Below are 24,633 nucleotides of genomic sequence, written 5' to 3' on the forward strand. Positions count from 1 at the left end.
GATCTGGTGTATTTCCACCTGAATGTTCAGTGAAGTAGCAGGTTAACGTCAAATGACGTGGCTTGTGTAAAAGTCACCCTCCTAACAGCAACCACAATTCTACTGCTTCCTGTTCTTCCATTTTCTTCCCTGTTCAATTGCTTGAAACCCTCACACAACAAGTTCTGATTCTACAGTATTCCTGTAATTCCTTTCTCTGTGTATTTACCTACTTTTATCTTTCAATGTGCATTTCCATCTTGGCACCATAACAAACAATTCAAAAATGCCATCTAATGCATTATGCCACTGAGCACTGTAGCCAGTGATTTTAAGTGTACTAGATTATCTTCAGGTTGAAAAGAGCGTAAGCTGAAGAAATAAATGTCTACATCTTAACTAAAGGCAGGGGTCAAAACAACTTATGAATGGTTAGTTTGAAAATGCTTTAAGGCCCGACTATCAGAGCTGACTGAAAACATTTGAGTTAGGCAGAGTTGTAATGTTATGTGAATAGTGAGAAGTGTTACAAACACAGTAGCCATATATTTGAATTAAAATAGAGTTTATTAGCTTTTCTTTTAATATAAACATGAGGCAGAAAAACCACATAAGTTGTAGCATTCTTTTCAAAATAAAACTGCAATCAGTACTTGAATTTCCAAGCTCCAAACTCCATAAACAATATTTTTTGAGGTGGTAGATTGTAGTATTTTATATACCATAATTTATCATTTATGTCTCTGTCCCTTAAAAATGATGGAACCTGCAGCACTCAGTAGAATGTGAAGCCTTGCTATAAAGAGAGAAAGTACTTCTGGCCCAGAAATGCTTTGTTTACAGGCAAAATTCCTAGGATTACATCTGAGAAGGTAGGAGGAGAAAGATTTCACATAGTTGAGAACACTTTTTTTTTTTTTTTAATATTTCAAGTTTAGGTGACATCGTTACCAATCTCCAAAAAGACTGATTACTGGACCTCCCGCCTTTTAAAGCCTGAGGTAAGGGTTCCTAAGGTTTATATGTTTCCTCTTAAATAGAAATTGAAGTGAGACACCTACAGCCAGGTTAACACACAGGATAGAAAAGCTGTTTCGTATCACTTACTCTCCTGTCCCTACTATTAGGGTCCAGTTCCTTTCAATTTATTACATGTGAATTAACACTGTTGTTCATAATTCCTTTACCAAATCTAGAAAAAAGAAACTTAGGTGATCAAGCAGGTAAGCAGCCCAGCCTTGCAAAGGACTATTTTAAAAAGAGGAGGGGAGGTATCCCCTCAAGTCTTAGTGCAATTTTAAGCTTTGATACTTGTAGAAGTATAAATGCCACAAACTTACAAAACATCATTTGAAAGTTTAATCGAATTTCTTCTAAACTCATTTAGTTTTGTAAATTTTAAACGTTAAGCGTTTATTGTTTTATTTTTTATTTTTTACAATTTATGTATTTATTTATTTATGGCTGTGTTGGGTCTTCGTTTCTGTGCGAGGGCTTTCTCTAGTTGTGGCAAGTGGGGGCCATTCTTCATCGCGGTGCGCGGGCCTCTCATTATCGCGGCCTCTCTTGTTGCGGAGCACAGGCTCCAGACGCGCAGGCTCAGTAATTGTGGCTCACGGGCCTTCCCAAGCCAGGGCTCGAACCTGTGTCCCCAACAAGAGAGCCTGCGACAGTGAGAGGCCCGCGTACCGCGATGAAGAGTGGCCCCCGCTTGCCACAACTAGAGAAAGCCCTCACACAGAAACGACCCAACACGCCATTAAATAAATTCATTAATTTAAAAAAATAAAAAATTAAAAAATAAAAGCTTAATGTTTAAAATGTACAAAAGTAAATGAGTTTAGAAGAAATTCGATTAAAGTTTCAAGTGATGTTTTGCCAGTCTAGCATTTATACTTCTGCGACAGTGTTCTGGAGTATCCAAGCACACTATATTAAAGCTTAAAATTGTTGTAAGACTTTTGGGACACCTTCTATTTCATCACCGGCTTGTTAATTACTGGACCACCATGTTGGCTGGAATTATGAAAATATCCTTTAATACAAGTATAGAACAAAGAGGAAAATCATCACAAAATCAGAAGCACCATTATAGTTAACAAGAAATGCAGCATGGACCCAATAGAAGGAAATAACCTACTTTCTCTGTTTATGATCGCAAGCATGCTAATATGCTAATAAGTACTGCCTGCAAAGAATTTGGATGACATGTGTTATTCAGCAGCTTTTTGGTTTAAATTGATTGCCAATAATGACTAGCAGCTTCAATGATATAGTAGGGAGGAAGAACCCTGCAAAACCTAACGATGCTACAACAGTCTGTTCCGAAGTTTGGCTTTATGAGTTGTTAGGAGTCCCATGTTTTTTTTGTGTGTGTTTTTTTTGTTTTTTGTTTGTTTGTTTGTTTGTTTTTGTTTGTTTTTTCTTTTTTTGTTTCTTTTTTGTTTGTTTTTTTTGTTTTTTTCTTTTTTTTGTTTTGTTTTTTCTTTTTTTGTTTTTTTTGTTTTTTCTTTTGTTTTTTTGTTTTTTTCTTTTTTTGTTTTTTCTTTTTTTGTTTTTTTTGTTTTTTTTTGTTTGTTTTCGTTTTTCTTTGTTTTTTTCTTTTGTTCGTTTTTTGTTTTTTTTTTGTTTTTTCTTTTTTTGTTTTTTCTTTTTTTGTTTTTTTTTGTTTTTTTGTTTGTTTTCGTTTTTCTTTGTTTTTTTCTTTTGTTCGTTTTTCTGTTTTTTTCTTTTGTTCGTTTTTTTTGTTTTTTTCTTTTTGTTTTTTTTTTTGTTTTTTCTTTTTGTTTTTTTGTTTCTTTTGTTTGTTTGTTTTCGTTGTTTTTTTCTTTTGTTCGTTTTTTTTTTTCTTTTTGTTTTTTTTTGTTTTTTTTCTTTTTTTCTTTTTTTTGTTTTTTTGTTTTTTTTGTTTTTTTTGTTTTTTTCTTTTTTTGTTTTTTTTCTTTTTTTGTTTTTTTCTTTTTTTTGTTTTTTTTGTTTTTTTCTTTTTTTTGTTTTTTTTCTTTTTTTGTTTTTTTTGTTTTTTTCTTTTTTTTGTTTTTTTCTTTTTTTTGTTTTTTTTTGTTTTTTTCTTTTTTTTGTTTTTTTTGTTTTTTCTTTTTTTTGTTTTTTTTGTTTTTTCTTTTTTTTGTTTTTTTCTTTTTTTTGTTTTTTTTTTGTTTTTTTTTTGGAGTCCCATTTTTTGATGGTAATACTGCACTGATTCTAAAGGAATATGCAGCAGTATGGGACAGTGAGGCAAGAAAAACATAGAAGTTATATAGTTAAAGTCTAAAGTCTTTAAATAGTTAAAAGTCTTTATATAGTTAAAGTCTAAAGTCTTTAAATAGTTAAAAGTCTTTATATAGTTAAAGTCTAAAGTCTTTAAATAGTTAAAAGTCTTTATATAGTTAAAGTCTAAAGTCTTTAAAGTCTAAAAATTTAAGCTATTAATTAAAAAACCTCACATAGTTCTCAGCTATCAGATATCTGTGTGTCGATTGGGAGCAGATATCTGTGCATGGATTGGGAGCTTTTAGCTTTGGAGTGGTTTTTGTAACTCTGTTTACAATAAAAAGGACAGAAGAGCGTGTTACATTGACGAGGTCCCGTTCTTTCCTATGAGCATAATCTTCGCTTGTCCATGAGTCTCTTGAATTCAATGTCTTTCTTTAAGGTGAAAATACTAACTTTGCTGGTTTCTGAGCAGGAGAGGTGCTATTTCTCCAGTCCTTGTTTCGAGGGGTTTATGATGTTACAACCCCTCACTTCTCCCTTAAGAGAGGATGGCATTGGAGCGCCGAATACCAATGAAATGATCAGCGCTGAAAGACCTTCTCATAGCAGCTCTACACACGTCTTTGTATTCGTCGTCACACAATCTGGAAATGGCCTAGGAAAGTCAATCAGGTAGAACATAGGTATAATTAGGGGGAAAAAAAAATGTTCGGACCTTAAAAAAACAAAAAAAGCATCATTGATAAGCCACACATCTACATTCGTTTAGATAGTTCATAGTTACTGCTACTTTGGATAGCTGATATCTACACTAACTGACAATTCCCTAAGGTAATAACCTTTAAGGGCTATGATTAGATTGCTGGGGCAAGGGGTAACTTGCCCTAATAACTTAGAGTTACTTAAAAATTGGGTTCCTAATGATAGGCTCCTAATAGCAATATCATCTGTTACCTACACACGTGATCCTTAAACGTAATGGACATACACTTGGGCAAAATCAGTGTTTACTCAGCTATTCAACTTCTATTCAGTTTTCATTAGTTATTACATACTCTAAGAAAATTTTAATCAGGTAGGTATGTGCTGAAGGTAGGAGAGGTCTAATGACAAGCGCTGAAAGGTGCTATTTCACTTGCACATAAATTATGGTAGAAAAACATCTTATTCTAAAGTACCACCAAGGTACCACAGAAAGTATCCATTTTAAATGTGTTCATTTCAGTTGTGAATTTTGCTGTACACCCACCAAAAATCATAAGCCATAAGTATTACTTTGTTCCATGTACGTTACCATTTATATTAAAAACTCATGTACTTTCTACAGCCAGTATCTGAATCCACATTATACCTTCCAAGTATAGGTCTCTCAGGTTAGCCACGGATGCTTTGTCTAATAAACTCATGGGACTGAACTGTGATACACATACACACACACACACACACACACACACACACACACACACGAACTGCAAGCTGAGTAAAAAACAGTTAAGAGGGAATTCCCTGGTGGCGCAGTGGTTAAGAATCCGCCTGCCAATGCAGGGGACACGGGTTTGAGCCCTGGTCCGGGAAGATCCCACATGCCGAGGAGCAACTAAGCCTGTGCGCCACAACTACTGACCCTGCGCTCTAGAGCCCGTGCTCTGCAACAAGGGCAGCCACTGCAATGAGAAGCCTGCGCACCGCAATGAAGAGCAGCCCCTGCCCGCCGCAGCTAGAGAAAGCTCGCGTGCAGCAGCGAAGACCCAATGCAGCCATAAATAAATAAATACATTTATTTATTTATTCAAAATATCAAGACAGTAGAAATAGTCCAAAACATCAATTATTAAAAAAAAAAAAAGACAGTTAAGAGTGGTAAGTAGATTATGTAGGTACATATGATTAGGGATACAATTTTAAGAAATTATTCATGTATGGTTATATGTAAGTGTAGAGGTTCAAATGGAAAACCATTAAGAACAGATTAAATATGATTTAAAGTATTCTGAATTATGGTTACAGAAGAGACAATTTTTTTTTTTATAATGTGGGATCCCTGTATAAACCACAAAAGACACAGGAAATATGATGCCAACGGGTCAATAAGCTCTTCAAACTGTTAACAGCTTTCCATTTTCCTAATCACTGCTTAATATAATTTAACTACAGATGTGGCTTCAGTGGCTGACAGAAAACCCCAGTTAGTGACTTCACAGCCTTACCTTTAAGTTCTGTGCTCTTTCTTTGCTAAGAGGAGTGAATAGAACATTCAGGTTGTTGTCATCTGCTAAGGAGCGAAGGTCAAAGTAGTATTTGGCATACACACTGAAAGGAACATTAATATTAAAATGAAGTAGCTCCAGGCAGTGCCTTTCCATCTCATTCCTGGGGGAGGAGGAGAAGACAAAACCAACACAGGACAATTTCAGTCAAATGGGCTATCTTCAAAAATACCATTCTGAGCTACTAGGATGGCTCTAAATACTGTTCTGAAACAAATAATGGCTACCCAGCTGGATTAATACCCTAATGTTCAAACAAGGTACAGCTATTTGTGGTCCTTTCTGCGTCCCAGCACTTTGAGTCTGGGACAAGGGGGAAGAGGTTATGGCCCTCTTATGCACTCATGCTGCTGACTCAGGGGCTCATTCTTCAGAGTTCCATTAGTGCAGCTGTACGAGTCATGCTCCACACTCACTCACAAGGCCCCGCTATAGTGATCAGATGAAAGGAATGATGGATGCCGTTTATTAGCTCTGAAGAGCTTGCAGACACTTGCACCGGGCTGAGGACAGGAAGGGGCTCACTGAGGTGGAGACGAGCCAACACAAGGCGTGGGCACATCACCACGGCAACCAAGGGATCCCTCGAGAGCCACTGCTATTATCTCTGAGGGGGGAAAACTCTTGAGGCAACAAGGATTCATCTCAAGTAAATAAATAAATAAGCTACATTCGATGGGAAAGGGAATCCCCCCACCCCCACCCCGTGCATGGGGCTGTGTCAAAGGGCATAATGCAAGTTTCTGTTCACCTTAAAACCTTACTAGGGTGAGTTGTCGTCACCATGACAGGACAGGATGCACTTTTTAAGCTTAGGAAGGCAGTAAGATTATGTCTCAGCTAGACTAAACCCACTTTACGATACGACCTCTGATAGAGCAGTTGTTTCCCCCGGTGTTAGGAGAGCAGCCCAGAATGTTCAGACCTACCGCCCCTTGCCAGGACAGACTGCACACGCCCACAGAGGACGAATTCAATGAAGTGGGAAAGTAGAGTGCTGGGAGCAGGCTTCTGCTATATGACCATATCCAGCCATTTGCTTGCCAAATGTTTAAGTAAATAAATATAAAATTAGAGTAAATCTTACCACTTTCCACAGCAATCACTTTAGAGAGTTGATTATATAAAAATGATAAATACCCAAACAAACATGCAAGTGGCTTATTTTACAATACATTTGGTTTCTTGGTTTTAAAGTGTTAATATTTTATCCATTGGATAAATCAACAAATGCTCCATGTTCTCCTGTATGGAGAGCAGAGTATGAGCAGAAATGAGGTTTCTCATTTGTTGAACTTTAAACCTAACTGAACCTACTTCCAAAATTCATTTCCTGTTCATACGGCCAGAAGTCGATAGCAATGTAAATCAGATAATGTTTTGATAATCAGCTAATCAGGACCTAATTTACTACAGGAATAAATGCACTTCACTATCCCTTTTATATTTTCTCCACTAATACATTTTAATTGTGTGGAAATACAGTACTTCATAGGATTAACATGTCTATTAATAGAGCTTTAATCACTGAAGAAAAGCATTATGCCTACAGAATATGCATCTTCTGTGTTTTCTGCTGTTCTTAAATGGCTAGGTGGCTGAAGAGCCTACCACTTACAGGCGCAGCAAACTGTCTGAACAGCAGCTGCTCAGTTTAACTGACTCTTTTGAAGGGAAATATATATTTAACAAGACACAGAGATGTTAGAAAGTTTTAAGGAAAAGCTGATAGACAGCAATTTTTCAATTCAGACTCAAAATGAGACCATTACAAATAGTAGTCAACAGCAGAGGGATGAAACAAATGTGTATTAAACACTTTGTTGTAATGCTTTCCAACTTCCAAAGATCATAAACAAAAGCAGCCTATTATAAACATAACTCCTGGTGATTCTCCGTTCTACACAGAAAAGCGTTGTTTAGAATTAGTTTCTTCATAGCTGGACAGTGCCGCCAATGCTCCTGGGCTCAATGTCTGTGAACACCCACACGTTTCCCTGCATGTTCTCGGATGTTGTACCTGGAACCAGAGCCCCAGTCAGCTCAGTTGCAGATTCTGGGAAAATTTCAGCTGCCATCATGGCAGGGATGGTGTTCACGATTACAAATTTTCCTTCCTTCAAGGGACCAGTTTAAAGACTGATGATAGTGTTGGTCAACGTCACTTTAGTTTCTGCAACTTCCAAAAGTACTTCTATTCATTTCAAATTCATTATCTGCTGTTACACTGTTCGCTAAGATCGCTACCAGCAATATCACCATGACCACCTGGTTTACATGATCACCAAAGTGGGCATTTTCACCAAAAGCCACTTTGACAGCTACTGACAGTCACTGGTCCCTTCTCTTAGTCACAACTTTCCTCGCTTCAGCTGTAAATATGCACTTTGGTAATTGTGAATTATCTAGAGTAAGGGGCAAAGGTAACAAAAACAAACTCTTGCCCCTGCCTGCCATCTTGATCGGCCTCTGCTGTCCAATATAATCAAGAGGTGTCCTTTCCCATTTTCCTGAATGCCACCCACAAAGACAGGTTCACTGTCAAGCGGGCACTTCGAGAGTCTGCTGGAATTACCTCTCTGGCTCATCCTGCTTCCCACCCTTGGGGCCCTTCACCAGAGCCAGATTGGAAGCCTGGCGTTTCATGCCCAGGTGAGCGTGCCATCCGTGAGGAGAACCTGCCTAGTTAACTCAAGGCCCCACAAAGTGCCGCTGTGTTTGCTGAGTGCCCTGGGTGAGGCCCCAGGGATGCTTCCCGGACTACCTGAGAGGTAGGTGTTTCCTAACTCAGCAGACTTTAGGGGAGGAGACAGGAACACAGGGATCTGAAACCTTTATATGTGGCTACCTGTACATCCTAGTTTCTGTAACAACAGAACCTCAGATCAAAAGGAGAAAAAGACCAGCAAAAGCAAATACACAATGGGTGACTCAGGTTGAAATTAGAACCTGTCAGTAGTCTAGAGGCCCTAAGACCTTAACAGTGGCCACTTGCTTCAAAGACCAGGCATGTGCCCCTTAAAAATGGACTGGACCTGGTAGACAGCTTTAAGAAAGCTGTCAAGTTACTGACTGTACCATGTTGTTCTGGTAGTGAGCTTGTAAAATGTTTGGCAAAAACCACCAGAAAAATAATTTCAATTTATCAAGCAGAATATTACAACAATAACACATCAAGACCTACCAATTAATGAGGGGAAATACAAATTGTTATACTACAACTAGATAGAAAGAAGTCTGTAATTTTATGTCTATTTCAGCTCTCTGCACAAGGTAACCTTTCTTAAAATGTAACATTTCTTAAAAATGTCAACTTTATGAGAGCAAATGAGGTATTGGAAAATGGTTAGAAAGTTCACGGTAACCTTACAAACTCACATGTCCTCAACTGTAATGTCCTTGAGGATCTGGCAGTCGTCCACATTCCATACAGCCTGATCGTCCCAAAACTTGGAGGCAAGAAGAATGGCTCCCAAAACAATTCTTTTCCAGTTAGTGGGGCAAATGTCGATCTCAGCATAAGTTAAAAGCCTTTCTAAGTAAACCTGCAAAAGTAGAGCACTGATCTTTGATTTTAGTTCAGTTTAAGTGCTGTGATAAGAATTGTTAGGAATGAGAGATTTCATCTCTTTTTGACAACCCTTTTAGTCCTAGGTTCTACAAAGACTTTGCTCAGCCAAGCCAAGGCCAGAGGCCAGGTCACAGTTGTAAGTCAGATATTTCTGTTAGTCTGATATTTCTACTCTGCCCGTGTGAATTTCCAACCCAATTTTGGTCACAGGAATGAAAGGACATCTCAGCAAAGGGCATTCTAAAGACACGCATTGTGTTATTACCTTCCCACTTGTCAAGGGCAGCACATACAGCCCAGTGTCGACTTCAACTGGTCAGTAAACGCTTGAGTGCCTATCACGTGCAATGTTAACTACAAGACTGGTGGTGGTTGCATGGCGGTTTTACATAACGCTTGAGTGTGTAAAATTCTGCTAAGCCTGAGCACATCTTTACCTTCTCTTCAGAGTCACCAGTCCTTCTGTGGCATGAACTTGAAGATAAAAACGGGTGGTCAAGAGAGCCTCCCAGTGGCCGCTGCGTGGCACAGCAGGACAGGCAGTCCAAAGGGGCTTGACAGCTGGCAAGTATTCCCATATTTTAGTGCCTTTTTAAGGAACACACGTGCATACAAAGGGTAGTCCTTTTCATATCCCCCATTTTTCACATCTCCATTATCATTTCATTATTCATTTCTGTCTTACAGAATCTGCAGCTTAGTCAATTCTTTTGGTTTTAAGGTGGGAAGACCTGCCTGTGTCTGTATCCCTGGGGCTCCTCTAAAGCTGCCGGTTTGTGAGATGATTTCATGGTTTCTTTTACATGTATCAAATGTCTACCCTACAAAGAACCGGGTGGAGTTAACAGCTGAGCAAAGATTAGAGAGGGAAGCTGTGATTTGTTGTTACCTCTGTAGAAGAGTGTACATGCCATTTGACAAAAAGAAAAATGTCCAGTTTTAAAGAGTCTGTTTACTCTCTGAAGGGTTATCAGATTGACAGCTCAGATTCGCCCATGCCCTCCAAACTCTACTGTGTTTTCAAACACGGGTATTGAGATTATATGTTCTTAGTGAAATTCGGCTCCCATTCCCCAAAGAACTCAGCACTCTCTAGTACCCTAAGAACGACTCTCCCCGCAAGGTTCAACTCTCTACTTTATGGGACTAATCAGAGGCACTGAAACGACACTGGCAATCTCTCAATTTCCTCTCACCTTTCTACTGGCAAACTTGGTACACGTGCCGATATTCATTTATCCCACTTGCCCTCCTGTCTCGGAGGAAGCGAGATTTCTTTCTTTTCACTGAAGCTAACTCTCCTATGAATGAAGTTGATCCCACCTCACTTCTGCAGAGCACTGTGCCCACAGTTAGTCTCTTTTTGAACAACTTCTCCCTCTCTGTCAGAGGCTTCCTCCAGTGGGAATGCTTCCATGTCCCCAGCCTGTCCCCCACTGCCCCTCGACGGCGTCCTCAGGGCTGAGGCCAGCTCCTCATCTCCCATCCTCTCCTTAACCCACTTCAGTCAGCCTCCTGCTGCTACCACTCTACAGAGACTACTCTTGCCGTGGTCACCGGTGCCTTCACACAAACCACCCAGAGCTCTTCGTCCCAGAGCTCCACTCCCCAGGCCTTCCCCTCATAAATGAAAGAGCACTGCCACACGCCCAGTCGCTGAGACCAAACACCTGCACTTGAGTGTATCCTGCTCCAATCTGTTAGAACTTCTTGTTATCTCTACCTTCACTGGGACCCTGACCGCTTTTCTGTCTGTCACTTCTGACTTGTATCGCTGCCACTGCCTAACTTCTCTGCCTCCCAACAGACTACAGTCTGTTCTCCCCAAAGCAGCCAGGAGAGCCTCTTAAATTAAGAGTACTTTATGCACCTGCTCCAGATCTGCCAGAGGTTTCCCATCAAACAAATACCTTCTTCCCGTGGCCTGCAAGTTACGAGGCCCTGTGCGGTACGGCCTTGTCCTTCCGTGACCTCATCACCTATGCTCTTTCCCTCATTCCCCGCTCGGATCACAATGGCCACCTTGCTTTTCCTTGAACACACAGGACAAGTTCCTGTCTCAGAGCCTTGCACTTGTCCCCTCTGCCCGTAATGCCAGCGTACCTGATCTTCCTCAGTTCAGCCACGTCCTGGGTTCAAACATTACCTCTTTAAAGAGGCTCTTCCTGAGCTTTCTAGTAAGCCCCTCTAATCACTTTATCCCTTTACCTTGCTTTCTCTTCATGGTTTTTACCACTACTTGAAATAGTCATCTTTTAAAAAACACTCATTAAAAAAAACACTTATACTTTGCTATACACCTGAAACTAGCACAACACTGTAAATCAACTGTACTCCGATAAAAAAAAAAAAAAAAAAAAATTTACGTCTTCCACACTTGCTCCATAAAGGCAAGAACTTTATTTATCCAACTTGTTCTCTCCTCCACCCCCCACATGTAGAAAAGTGACACAGAGTAGGTATTCAGTGACATGGTATTTATGACATGAGCAACTTCTTGGTAGCATTTAGCGTTTGGACCATACTCTCCTTCTTGAACCTCTCCTGGTGTCTCTTAGGGTTCTCTGCTGGGTTTCCTACCACTGTAGCCACTCCTCTGGGGATCTGTCCCTTAAGTGCTGACAGTCCCTACAGATCTATCTTCTACCCACTTTTTATTTTACATACTTTCTCTGCATTTGAACAGCTACACTTAATGCCCTCCCTCTAGCTCAGATTCATGCTCCAATCCCATATATTCAAATGATTACTAGACACTGCCATTCTGCTGTCTCGCAGGTACATCAAGCTTAACTTGTCTACAAAGAAATGCCTCTCTTCCAACCCAAACACTCTCCTTCCTGCATTTCCTAGCTCTCCATATGCAAGCACCATTCCTGCCTCTCTCAAGCATGTGCTAAGCACTCCAAGTGGCCTGTAGCTCCAAGAAAAGGCCTGTGTCTGATCCAGTACCCACTGAGGGGTCTCTTTTCAAAAGGACAAGCCTCCTGTCCTAAATTCTGCCTTGATAGGAGCAGGCAGTGAGTGGCCTAAGTATTCCTTCCCTGCAGACCACGCAGCTGACTTTCCCCCCTACAGGTCTGCTATAGGGAGAAGTAAAACAATCCCAACTGCCTCTCACTTGAATATGATTTATTATTCAAATGATAAAATCTTACCATAGGAATTAGGAATGGATGACAAAAAGGTCCTTACACAGCTGTAGCTTAGCAGGTTAACTAGAGTAAAGCCTTCTGAAGTCCTACTGGCACCCTAGTCCTGGGCAACTTCACATGCAGGCAATAAGAGGACAGCAGGGATGGTTAACACCATTATCCATTATCCAAGGAACAGAGAACTGAGGGCAGTAGTTCTCAATCAGGACACACATCAGAACTGCCTAGGCAGTACAGTCTGGGACTCAGCTTCAAACTACCCGGAACCTGTTTCTGCCTGTGGACCAGAGCGTTCAGTTATTGCCCCGCCCTACCACCACAACATGCGTCGTCTGTGTGTGCGTGTGTGCACTGTGCGTGCATGTGTCCCCTCAGGCGTGGAAGGAGAAACCAGAAATCTCTCCTGCTGCCTTTAATAGCAATTGTTTTGTGATGAGAAAAGCAATGGCAACATTTTAAATCATAATGATTATTAAAGCTCAAATGTGTATACTTTACTTTCTTTTGATAGGTTTCTCTTAATAAAGTGCTAATGATCATTTCAGGAACCTACTTTCATTTGGGAAAAACAGGACCATACCATGTGTACAAGACAGAAATTTCTACAGATGCTTTATGAAAGAAAAAATATCTTACCAAAGTTACTACTGCACTTTCAGCAGTTAGCTGTGCGGCACTACAAAGAGTATGAACAAATCTGTAAATGAATTTGTGTTCAGGATCATGCTCGAAGTATTCCTCTGGCATCTTTTCTCGCTGAAAGGAGAAAAAATGCAATTTATGTATCCATGGAAGAAAAATACTTAAAAGTACCCTTAAGATAGCAGTCTTCACACTTGGGCCCACGTGCCCCTTAAAATAATTTTGGTTGGGTGACATGTCTTGTAGTCTTTTAAATATAAACAATGGGATCCTAAAATACCACAGTGATCCAGTACTCACCACCATTCATTAAAGAAAAATACAGGCACAACCGCAGAAAATTTATGTATTTCCACGTTCCTCCCCACAGAATTCTAACCAAATGTAAACTATTGGGTTGGCCAAAAAGTTCATTTGGTTTTAAGTAAAAATAAAAGACACAGTTTTCATTTTCACCAAGCATTTTATTGAACAATATATTCACTAACCAAACAAACTTTTTGGCCAACCCAATATTTTTAGGCTCAGAAGTCTTGCTGATCACCATATGTCATACTTTTCTGTCATCAACTTTGAAAACACATTCCCAGTGTCCTGTAACCATAAGGCTCTAAGAATGTGCTGTCCTGTACAGCAGTCGCCAGCCACGTGTGGCTACAGAGCACCCGAAGAAGTGAATTTTAAAACTTTGTCATTTTAATTCGTTTAAAATTTAAACAGTTTTCTAATTTTCTTCTTACAGGCCTTATCATATTAGGTTTATTTACAAATATTTATATTGTTTGATGCTAGGGAAAATCATCCTTTAAAAAGATACATTTTCTGTTACTTGGGTATGTTTACTTACCTGCTCACTATTCATACAAAGTGCAACTCGGTTCATATCCATCAACCCCTTAACCAACACGCCTTCGGGAAAATGACTAGACACAACATGGCGTGGGGAAGAAGACTTAAAGGAAGATGAATTTGACTTCGAGCTGGAGGAAGTAATTTTCTTCTAGTACTTAATTTAAAAGCAAATCAGCATGAAATAAACACAACTGTATAAGAGAAAAATACCACTTCAATAAAACTGACACTTACTGTGAGTGGATGTAATCTCTCATCAAAAATATCCAAGGATCTATCTGCATCTCTATAAAATAAGAATGGGCATTTAAAAAATTAATTCAGGAGTTACTATCTTAGTAAAATATCTGCTAGGAGTAGAGAGAGGGGTAGAGGAAGCTTAACCTTCAACAAAGCAAACAGTTTTAGAAATTCTTCTCCTGGATTCCACCCTTAGAAAGGTTTCCTGACCTATTTTTACTCAGCACATCAAGTTCCGTGAAATCTTTTCTACAACAACCAGCCAGAGTTGCCTCTATAAGCACTGACCCTCCCTAACAGGCAATGCTAGTAAACCAATATATTTTCACTCCTCTAACCTCACACTGGAATATGCAAGAACATTTTATAAAGCAGTGGTGGTGGGCAATAAATTCTTCTAACTTCAATCAATGTCAATATGAGATTCATGGTTTTTTCCCGTTTTTTTCTCTTTAGTTCTTTATATTCTTATTGTGTAGTTCTTCTTGTCTCTTTTAAATAGTTTGAGTTAAAAATGTAATTGTCTTTTTATTTTAAAAGAAACCAGGCTTTTTAATTTAAAATTTCACCACACTAATACACTGCGCTCATTTGAACAGCGGTTCTCTAAATGTGGTCTGCAGGCCTCTGGGATTCTCCCCTATCCCCTCCTTCAGGAGGCCCAAGAGGTCAAAACTGCTTTTATAAGAATACTAAGACACTACCTGCCCTTCACATTGTGTGACATTTGCTATGGATGTATAAAAGCAAAAGTGGGTAAAACTGCTGGTTTCTGAGCATGAATCAAGGCAGTGGTACCAAACTGAATTAGAAGTCATTCAATTATTCACTGCCACTTGCAGTTAAAAATCTGCTTTAAGAACATCCTTGATAAAAGAGTAAAAATTAATAGTGTTCTTAAACCTTGGTCCTTCTTTTTAATATTCTGAATAAGTGGAAAGTATGCATTAAGCACTTTTACATACTGAAATATGGCTGTGTTAAGGAAAAGCACTTGTGACTTGGCGGTAAGTCATTTTTTTCATAGAACACCATCTTGATTTGAAACACTGTTTTCATCGAACACCATCGTTATTTGAATGTACAACTGACACAGTCATTCTTTCAAAAATGAACAAAGTGAGCCTGTCACTTCAAGGAAAATAACTCTAAAGTTATTTGTTGCCAATGATAAAATTCAAGCCATCAAGCTAAAAATACCAGGATTTTTGGAAAACTTCTACCTTCTATTGTGAACTTGACAACTTCTCAACACTTAAAAGACTTTTCTGGTAAGACTGGTGGTGATACTAACAAAAGTGAGTTTTTGACACTGTCCAAAGAAATGTGAACCAATACTTTCCAAATGACCAATGTATAATATTATAAAGTCAGGTACAGGTAAAAAGATCTACTCAGTATGCATGACAGATCAATGGGTATTAATTTAACATAGTATTTATTACAAGTTCATTGATATGATTTAGAATTCCATTTTAACTAATTTAAGAAACTAGCACATGCAGACTTTTGGTACAGCATCAAAGAATATACCAAATTATCTGAAGGCTTTAAAAATACATCTTTTTCCAACTATATATCTGCAAGCGGCTGGATCTTCTTCATATTGTTTCTTCAAAACAAATGACTGAAGACAGAATAGATATGAGAATCAGCTGTCTTCTATTAAGGAGATACTTTTCTCTCTACTTTTTGTTGTGGAAAATAGTTATTTTTCATTAAAAAAAAGAAATGACTTATGTTAAACACTGGGGTTCCCAATCAGGGGTGATTTCGTCCCCCAGGGGACTTCTGGCCATGGCTGGAGACAGTTTTGGTTGTCGTCATGTGGAGGGAAGAAGGTGCTACTGGCATCTAGTGAGTAGAGGCCAAGGGTGCTGCTATATATCCTATAACACACAGGACGACACCCCACAACAAAGCATTATCTAGCTCAAAATTTCAATAGTGCTAAGGCAAACCCTGTTTTAACATACAATGGATTTAAGTTTTTAAATTCTCAATTTCAATTTCTAATACAGTAAATTATCACTATAACCCATATAAACAAATACTCTTTGGGATGCTCAGTAACCTAAGAATTAAGGGTCCTAAGATAAAAATAAATGATTCACTTCTATATTGTAATAAAAGCACTCGAATAATAAAAGCTTATGCCAGTAACATCTATAGTTATTACCTAACACTAAACTTGATACCTTGTAAATTAATTAGCTGGAATAACAAGATAGGTTTTAAAAGAGCTCACCTGTTCTTTATGTGGTAATATATTGCTAAGGTCATACTGTGGAGGAAAAAAAATACATTGTAATAACTGATTTTTATCATATCAGGCCTGAAGACAGTTTTAAAAAGGGGTTAGCAAGGAGGGAAGACCTTCCAGAGGCCCAGTGGCCCCGAAATCCTCGAATTCAGAACAGTACCACATGGGTGCTTTCCCCCTTGTTTTAGGTTCTTCAGCTTTTAGCAAAATTAGGAGACCCAAAATGCTAGATATGCTGTTAGAAGGCATGTTTTGGTTGATTATTATAATATATAAATTATTACATATTTCCCCTGTCATTTGTCCTTCTACCCACAAAACCTTCTGTCCTGTACAAGTTATATCTATCTATACACATGCTTAAATTTAAGCCATATAGTAGTTTGTGTGTGGGGGGCGTGTGTGTGTGTGTGGTTTTTTTTGTTAGCCCCTGCATTTCAGTTGATTTAGTTCGCTATCCACCTACCCATCCGTTTTCCATTATTTCCCTAAAAGTAAATAATAAAAGTGCTCTATACCAAAATGATTTAAAATCACTTTTACATAATTATTAGAAAATTTAATAGCAAAATTTTATAGCCACAAAACTGATGCTAGGTCTAGCTATCCTGAAATAAGCAGTGCTAATAATACAGCATAATACTACACAGTATACTATTAATGACAGGTATTTCCAAATTATTTTAAATAAAGTATTAACGAACAGATAGATACAAGTCCTTAGGTAGTCTTTTTTAAGTTACTATAGTCCTAAGTTATTCACAGCTGTTGTATATTAGGCAACAAAGGGGTTCTCTGGTTAAGTTATATGCTCCCCTTTGTTCTCAGTGTCTAAAATGAAACTCAAAATAATTGAGGGAAGGCAAATCTGAATTTTATAATAGGTCTATAGAATCTTAGCACTTGTATAAAGGCCTGTAACACCGTTAGCATCAAAGATGGATACTTCTATAGTGCTTCAAAGTTTCATCTTCAAATTGATTTTAAAATCACAGCATTAGAAGTTTTATGATGGAAAGGACCACTGAACCGTAGATGACATTTAATTAAACAACCCATTTTACAGATAAGGGAACCAAGGTTTAAAACTGACTTACCTAAGGTCCCACTAATTATCAGAAGCAGTTCTCTTTCTCCTGCCCTCTAACCAAATAGTGGCTCCCAAGCTCAGCTGCACACTGGGATCATCTGAGAAGCTTTAAAAACTGCCTGGCTTCTGCTTCAAGATGTTCTGATTTAACCAGCACTGGGTATGACTTGGGCATCAGGACTGTTTTTAAAGATCCCCAGATGACTGCAGCGTGCAGCAAAGTTTAGGGATGAATGAGTTAGGGTTAAGATCGGAGAATCACTCGGGATGCTTTTGTCCATATAATCATGCTTCACATCATTCCCCATCTTGTCAAAAGGTGTGTGCGTGGGTGAGAGAGAGACAGACACACAGACACACAGACACTGTGTCTTGGAGGCGGGGGCAGGCGGGTGGACTTTGTGCATCCAGAAACATATATCTTGAAACGTTGCATACGTGATTCTAATAAGGCTCACCTACCCCACTGAGAACAACTACCCCACTGAAAACTAACCCCATGATAAACATTTTCAAAATCATTCCTAAAAGCCAATTGGCCCTATTAATTTTCTCAGTAAACCTTTATTTCACCAATAATGAATGTGATGAATGATCATTTTTAAAACTTCATGAGAGCAAATTAAAATTTACTGTACTTCCAAAAATTAGACTAGGTCGGGAAAAAAAAGGATGAAACCTACTTGTCTGAGCAAGGTTAATCTTTTTTTTTTTTTTTTAATTTTATTTAATTTTACTTATTTTTGGCTGCATGGGGTCTTTGTTACTGCGCGCGGGCTTTCTCTAGTTGCCAAGAGCGGGGGCTGCTCTTTGTCGTGGTGCGCGGCCTTCTCACTGTGGTGGCTTCTCTTGTTGCACAGCACGGGCTCTAGGTGCGTGGGCTTCAGTAGTTGTGGCACACGGGCTCAGCAGCTGTGGCTCGCGGGCTCTACGGCACAGGCTCAGTAGTTGTGGCGCACGGGTTTAATTGCTCTGCGGCATGTGGGATCTTCCCAGACCAGGGCTCGAACCTGTGTCCCCTGCGTTGGCAGGCAGATTCTTAACCACTACACCACCAGGGAAGTCCCTGAGCAAGGTTAACCTTCAAAGTACTTTTGAATTATATACTGGACATCAGACTCTTTTGAATTCAAAAGAAGCTGCGACTCTAGCCAAAGTAGAGTGGTTTTGGTACCCACAGATTCAGTGTCTTGGCTGAATAAAAACATTCAGTGATGATGTGGTAAGTGCCCAAACTCAGGACTTTAGAGATGGGGCTCAGTTTTTGCTGAAACATGATTTGACTGCAACTATTATTGTAAGCAAGAGAGGAAAGTTACATTATTATGACTGTGAACTTGCTGTCTTTAATTAAAGTAGAAGTTACTGATCATTTAAATAGCTAAAAAAAAAGTTGGCACATTAAAAACCAATTAAAAATATAATTAGCTTATAAAATTAAGACAACAAATAAAATTAAGGATAGGGACATTCATATTTTCAAATAGCATTTCCCAAACTGTGTTCTGGAAAATCAACATTCATATCCTAAGGAGATGTTAATGTTTCGTGGACAACCGCGAGGGAGGAGGCAAGAAGCTCTGCATCCCGTTTGGTTTCTTTCTCTTAAATAAGCTTGAAAGGTTCATCATTAGGGTGTTTTGAAAGTGCATCTCCAATTGTGGACTATGAGGTGCTCCCAGAAATTAAAGAATAGTTTCCATCATCATGACACTGTTCGTGTCTCCTTAAGTATAAGCCTGACCACAGCCATGTTTCTGAAACCTCACCTCTTTTCTTGTTCTCTGCTGTGATTGATACAGTGTGTTGGAGATATATTTATATATATAAACAAAAATTAAATGTGTCTATTAAGTTAAAACCTCAGTTGAACAAATTTCATCTACAAAGAAATTAAGCTTGAGTGTGTATTTCTTAAGACTGGTTTGATATATTCTCCCCCTCTTTGGGGGACAGGAAGGAGAAGGAAAATTTCATACAGAAATAGTGCAGGAAAAAAAAAAAAAGCACAGTGGGATAAATCTGACAAAATCCAATTAAATTTAAATGCAGATTCGCTTTGGTGCCAGTAGGGGACAAGCTGTTCCTTCTTCTAAGAGTAGCTTCCAAAGTAGTATACATTGTTTGAGGACTACAACTCCTAAAGAAATAATTTTTTCTAGAAATAGCCAATAAAAAGTACCTCTCTTTCTCATTATGTTCAACAATGGCTTAACAACAGAAATGCGTCAAATAAAGATTTATACTTTTTCTGCGATTTCTTATTTGCTAACTGGCTTTCCCTTCTAGCATGCGCTCTAAGATTAAAATGGAAACTGAAAATTCATATTTAGGTCCTTGAAATCAATCTATAGTTGACACCAGTTTTTTAACCTGATCACTGAAAAGGACAATTCAAATGAATGAAATTATGTATGGCTAGGATGCTTTCAGCGATAAGGGGGTCTGTCACTCAGCCCTTGGCAACCTACTTGTACTCACCGTTTTACTGTGGTTCTAAGATGAGGCTGGCTGACTGTGCTGTCATCTAGAAATATTGTTGAGCATGAGCTATACTTTTTAGTAAGCTGCCCTGGAGATACCTGAAGGGGAAGGGAAATAGAAGAAAACGTCACAGTAAGTTAAACCTATAAAGTGTGTTTTTTTCCTTGGTTAAAATGTCAAACGATAAAGCATTAAGATTTTTCTTACACTCCATGAACTGCCTGAGTGTGATATCATGTGCAGCTCTATGGGAAACCTCTATACTCTGACTTCCACAGACGAGCTTTGAGAAATGGGTTATAAAATGCTGCCTTGATATAGTACCTATAATCAAACCTGGCAAGCGCCTATTATAAATTACCTTTATAATAATGTAAAAAGTTTAGAATAAGATTTCAGGGTTTTTTCCTTAAGCAATGAAATGCAGCTGAGATTTCCTATTTCTATTCATTTACTACAATAAAACGTAATGCTTTATGGAATACCGATGTAGGAGCATTTCACTGCAGTAAATGAACACCAATAATAAATGTATTAGTTCAGGAGACAGTGTGACGAAACAAACGTTTTCGAATCAGAGGCTGGGCATGCCAGGGCTGCTCTATCACTAAAAAGCTGGGGGCCATAAGTCTCTCTGGGCCTCAACTTCCTTATCTGGAGGACAAAAAGGTACTGCTTAAAGATTCTCTCGCATCCAAAGAAAAACGGATAAAACAACTCTGAGAATTTAACTTCTCACTTCATGTTTAAGTAAGACTGCCATGACATTACTCAAGTGAGAACCTCAGAGAATACTTTCCATTCATTGCAAACTTGTACTAATTCGGTTCTACGTGTTATTTGACACTCCTGCCTCACCCATGCTGCTCTCTGCCTGCAGTGCCTTTTTCTTCCTCCTGTCCCAGCAAGCTTGACCCCATCTTCCTCTAGGATCCCTCTGCCAGCAGGCACACCACAACACTTCTCACTTTCTGCACACTCACACGTCTAATTTACCAACTGTTCCATGGTCTCAGCTGCTTGCATAGTACCACCCTCTTAAGTAAACAAGCTTCTCCAGGTTAGGAAGATTCTTCTCCTACCTCCAGCTACTGAGCACAGAATCTGGGACAAATTAGGATTCAACAAGTGTTTGAGAAATTATTTAAGATCAGTTACAACTGGAGGTAAATCTTACTAAAGATACAAATTCGTGAGAATTTATCTACAGTGGTGTTGGATAGGTGACAAAGAACTTTTTGAGACCCTCTAGAGAATGAACTATCTTTAAAACACTTTAGAAGTATCCATTTATTTGTGAAGAGCCCATGAACACGGCAATAGTCAAATACTAACATGGCCTAAACTATGTTAGGACAACTCTCTTCCTTAAAGTAAGGCCAATAACCAAATCCCAATCACTGAAAGCCACTGGAAGGAAGAGTAGCATTCTTTAATACCACAGAATACAAACAATTTTAAAGCTGGGTTTTGTTTTTGGTTTTTGTTTGTTTACTAATTCAGATGAGCCTTCCTTCCTCCCATTAATATAAAATAGTTTTCACCATGCTGTCACACTCTCCCATCAATGTCCTCCACAAATACATGAAAGGTGAGGCAGGGAGAAAATCTAGTTGATGCTTTTTAAAATACAGAGCATTTAAATAAAAATTGCCAGTATCCAATCATCAGAAATATCCAAAGGGCATATATAAAACACCATTTTGCTTGTTTCAGATGCTTTATGCAAAGCCACTTATTCCTTATTAACAAAAAGTTCTAGATGTAACATATTTGAAAAGTATCACTATTTGGAAGACTAAGTTCTCCTTCAAGCTAGAAATGTTTTAAACTAAAACTCGGATATGGTCCTTAAGCTATTTGGTTAATGTGTAATTTTAGAATCTCAAAAAACAGATACAGCATGAAAAATGAAAATTCACTCATTCAAATACTTTGATTCTAAACGAAGCAGGTTATCTTTTAAGGTCACTACTATTAGGGTATAATATGACATACACTACACGTAATAAAAGTCAATTCTGACCAAAAATCTATATATATGAGGGGAATAAAAATAGTAAGGAAATGTACCAAAATATAGACTAGTTGGTAGAGCTTTGGGTGCTATTTATCCTGTTTTCCTCTATTAAAAACTTTTTTTTCTATTATGAATGTATATTGATTTGTCTTTGGAAATATTACTGCTAAAACATTTAAAATTTTTAATTAGATGTGGTCTATAGTCCTATGGGGGCTCATTTAATGTATCAGCAACTTACAGTCTACTGGCTCGATCCTACAAGAGAAACACTTCCACAGGCCTACTCCTGAAACTATTCCAACTTTCCAGCATCTAGTGTTCACTAAAGGATGGCAGAATTGAAGCCTCTGAGCAAAGCCTAGCTATGTTAGCTGCCAGCAGATTACTTTCCTCTCATCTTGCTTGAAAATTTAAGATAACTGTCCTTTATGATTAAAGCCTTACCATTGCTGGCTCACAACCTCAATAAACTGCACTGACACACATAAGGGTATAAAATGCAAATACAAAAAAAAAAAAACACTACTGACAGTTTAATGTTCATAGGTATTATTTCAATTGGTCACTGAAGAAGAGTATTTATCTTCATTCAGCACTAAGGACAAAATACATGGACTTTTACAATCTTTATAAGGGGAAAGGTTGCTTAGTAGACTTCAGGTTTAATGGTGAAGACTAGAAAATAATCATACCTAGGAGGCTAGTAAGTAACAACCCTCAAAGCTTATCATTAAAGGTCAAGTACCTGTTGAAATCCTGCCCCCACCCAATGACTCTTCCCACTGTGCCTACTGCCTCTGATTTTAACCCATTAAAAGAATAAAGCTGGAGAGAGCGAGAGTACGAAGCGCGGCAACCCGAGTCATGGCAGGACAGGCATTTAGAAAGTTTCTTCCCCTCTTTGACCGAGTATTAGTTGAAAGAAGTGCACCCGAAGTTGTAACCAAAGGAGGCATTATGCTTCCAGAAAAATCGCAAGGAAAAGTATTGCAAGCAATGGTAGTAGCTGTTGGATCAGGCTCTAAAGGAAAGGCTGGAGAGATTCAACCAGTTAGTGTGAAAGTTGGAGATAAAGTTCTTCTCCCAGAATACGGAGGCACCAAAGTAGTTCTAGATGACAAGGATTATTTCCTATTTAGAGATGGTGACATTCTTGGAAAATATGTCGACTAAAATAAGTCACTATTGAAATGGCATCACGTGAAGCTGCCCGTTCCCCCAATGGCATCATGTGAAGCTGCCACTGAAGTTCTGAAATCTTTCATCCTGTAAATAATTTCCGTGTTTTTTTTATAATAAAGTAATGATATCCAAACTAATGATATTCAGTGTCTCTGAAATTTAGTTTTCTCTGTATTGATTTAAACATTCCCAAATAAAAGTATATAAATGAAAAAAAAAAAAAAAAAAAGAGAATAAAGCTGAAGTTCACTTTTTTCTTCCCCCTTTTCACAAGTTTTGGATACGTTTATTAAGAATCAATGACTTTAACTGAAAAGTCTGTAATACTCCATCTATGTTGCACATTAATGGACAATATGGTAGGGTGAGTGGTTTGAATAGAATTCATACTCCAGGCCTTAGTAGAAAAGTATAATATTCTAATTATAGGTATAATCAAAAATATTGTCTGAATTAATATCGTTAATTATATTGAATTAAACCTCAAACTCAGAACCTATATTCAAAGAATAAATCTAAGTTTGAGTAGACTGACCACAAATCTATTTCCTCTTCCCCTTCTTTCAGATATCATCTCAGTAGAATTAAAGGCATTTTTTAAAAAAGCTATACATAAGACAGGATAAACAGCAGATGATTTTTAATGTTTGAAAGGTGAAAAGACTAGATAAAGGAGTGGTAACTGACATGGCAGAAAGGAGGAAGCACAACCTTGGTACCTACGGAGAGTGACTAGGACAGGAACAAGAAAACCAGTTCGTCTTACAGAACCCAAGGCAGGCTCAGGGTTCAGAGGCGTGGTCCCCAAATCCTTGCAGTGAGGCCCATCAGTTAACGAGTTGTCCAAGTGATGCTTCCAATTAGATCTTAACAGACAGCCAAGGACCATCACACGTTTGAGGGAAGCCCCCAACAAGTAAGAGATCAAAACAGGAAGAAGGAATGGGACTTCCCTGGTGGCGCAGTGGTTAAGAATCCGCCTGCCAATGCAGGGGACATGGGTTCGAGCCCTGGCCCAGAAAGATCCCACATACCACAGAGCAACTGAGCCCATGCGCCACAACTACTGAGCCTGCGCTCTAGAGCCCATGCGCCACAACTACTGAAGCCCACACGCCCTAGAGCCTGTGCTCCGCAACAAGAGAAGCCACTGCAATGAGAAGCCCACGCACCCAACAAAGAGTAGGCCCAGCTCACCGCAACCAGAGAAAGCCCACGTGCAGAAACCAAGACCCAATGCAGCCAAAAAATAAATAAATAAAATAAAATATAAGGATGCTTTAAAAAAACACAAAACAAAACAGGAAGAAGGAATTGATGGGAGTGATAAAAACTCAGGAGCAAATGAAAACTTGAAATTGCACCAGTGAAAAAAAGAATGACAGGATATAAGAGAACTCTATGAATTGAAAATAAGGTAGACAAAACAATATATTCAATAGAAGGATTAGAGCACAGTCAAGGAAATCTCCAGGAAGCAGGACAAAAAGACAAAATGCAAAGCAGGAGGGGAAAAAAGTTAGCGATCTGGTAAGTCTAAGACTTCCAACATCCGAATACTAGGAACCTGGAAGAAAAAAACAGAATGTCAAAGAAACACACAAAAAAGGTCTATACCAAACCAAATTATGAAATTTCAAAATCCCAGGGAGAGGGAAGGTACTAAAAG

General features: G+C 38.6%; 2 protein-coding genes across 13 annotated transcripts in view; one reads left to right on the forward strand and one right to left on the reverse strand.

Moving 5' to 3' along the window:
- Positions 1-24,633, reverse strand: part of LOC130706585 (cyclin-Y-like protein 1) — an 86,572-nt gene that overhangs the window by 34,778 nt on the left and 27,161 nt on the right. For 5 of the 12 annotated variants that reach the window (XM_057539192.1, XM_057539196.1, XM_057539193.1 and 2 more), the window contains 7 exons: positions 19,757-19,857; positions 16,171-16,206; positions 13,917-13,968; positions 12,825-12,944; positions 8,841-9,007; positions 5,403-5,565; positions 3,342-3,850 (listed from right to left, as the gene is read on the reverse strand). The exons of 3 other annotated variants lie outside the window; for them this stretch is intronic. In XM_057539192.1, coding sequence (XP_057395175.1) covers positions 3,734-3,850; positions 5,403-5,565; positions 8,841-9,007; positions 12,825-12,944; positions 13,917-13,968; positions 16,171-16,206; positions 19,757-19,857 — 756 coding nt within the window. In that variant the 3' untranslated portion in view covers positions 3,342-3,733. Of the gene's footprint in view, positions 1-3,341; positions 3,851-5,402; positions 5,566-8,840; positions 9,008-12,824; positions 12,945-13,916; positions 13,969-16,170; positions 16,207-19,756; positions 19,858-23,687; positions 23,967-24,633 lie in introns of those variants that run through there. 4 more of the 12 variants (XM_057539197.1, XM_057539200.1, XM_057539195.1 and 1 more) reach the window with 4 other exon arrangements.
- LOC130706586 (10 kDa heat shock protein, mitochondrial-like) lies at positions 22,324-22,991 on the forward strand. Its single transcript, XM_057539211.1, has one exon. It carries the CDS (start codon positions 22,647-22,649, stop codon positions 22,953-22,955), a length of 309 nt encoding a protein of 102 aa, XP_057395194.1. The 5' UTR covers positions 22,324-22,646; the 3' UTR covers positions 22,956-22,991.

This window comes from Balaenoptera acutorostrata, assembly GCF_949987535.1.
Source record: "Balaenoptera acutorostrata chromosome 3 unlocalized genomic scaffold, mBalAcu1.1 SUPER_3_unloc_1, whole genome shotgun sequence".
NCBI lineage: Eukaryota > Metazoa > Chordata > Mammalia > Artiodactyla > Balaenopteridae > Balaenoptera > Balaenoptera acutorostrata.

Bases quoted from the DNA above. Each gene is read 5' to 3' on its own strand.
- LOC130706586 (XM_057539211.1), top strand. From the start codon at position 22,647: ATGGCAGGACAGGCATTTAGAAAGTTTCTTCCCCTCTTTGACCGAGTA.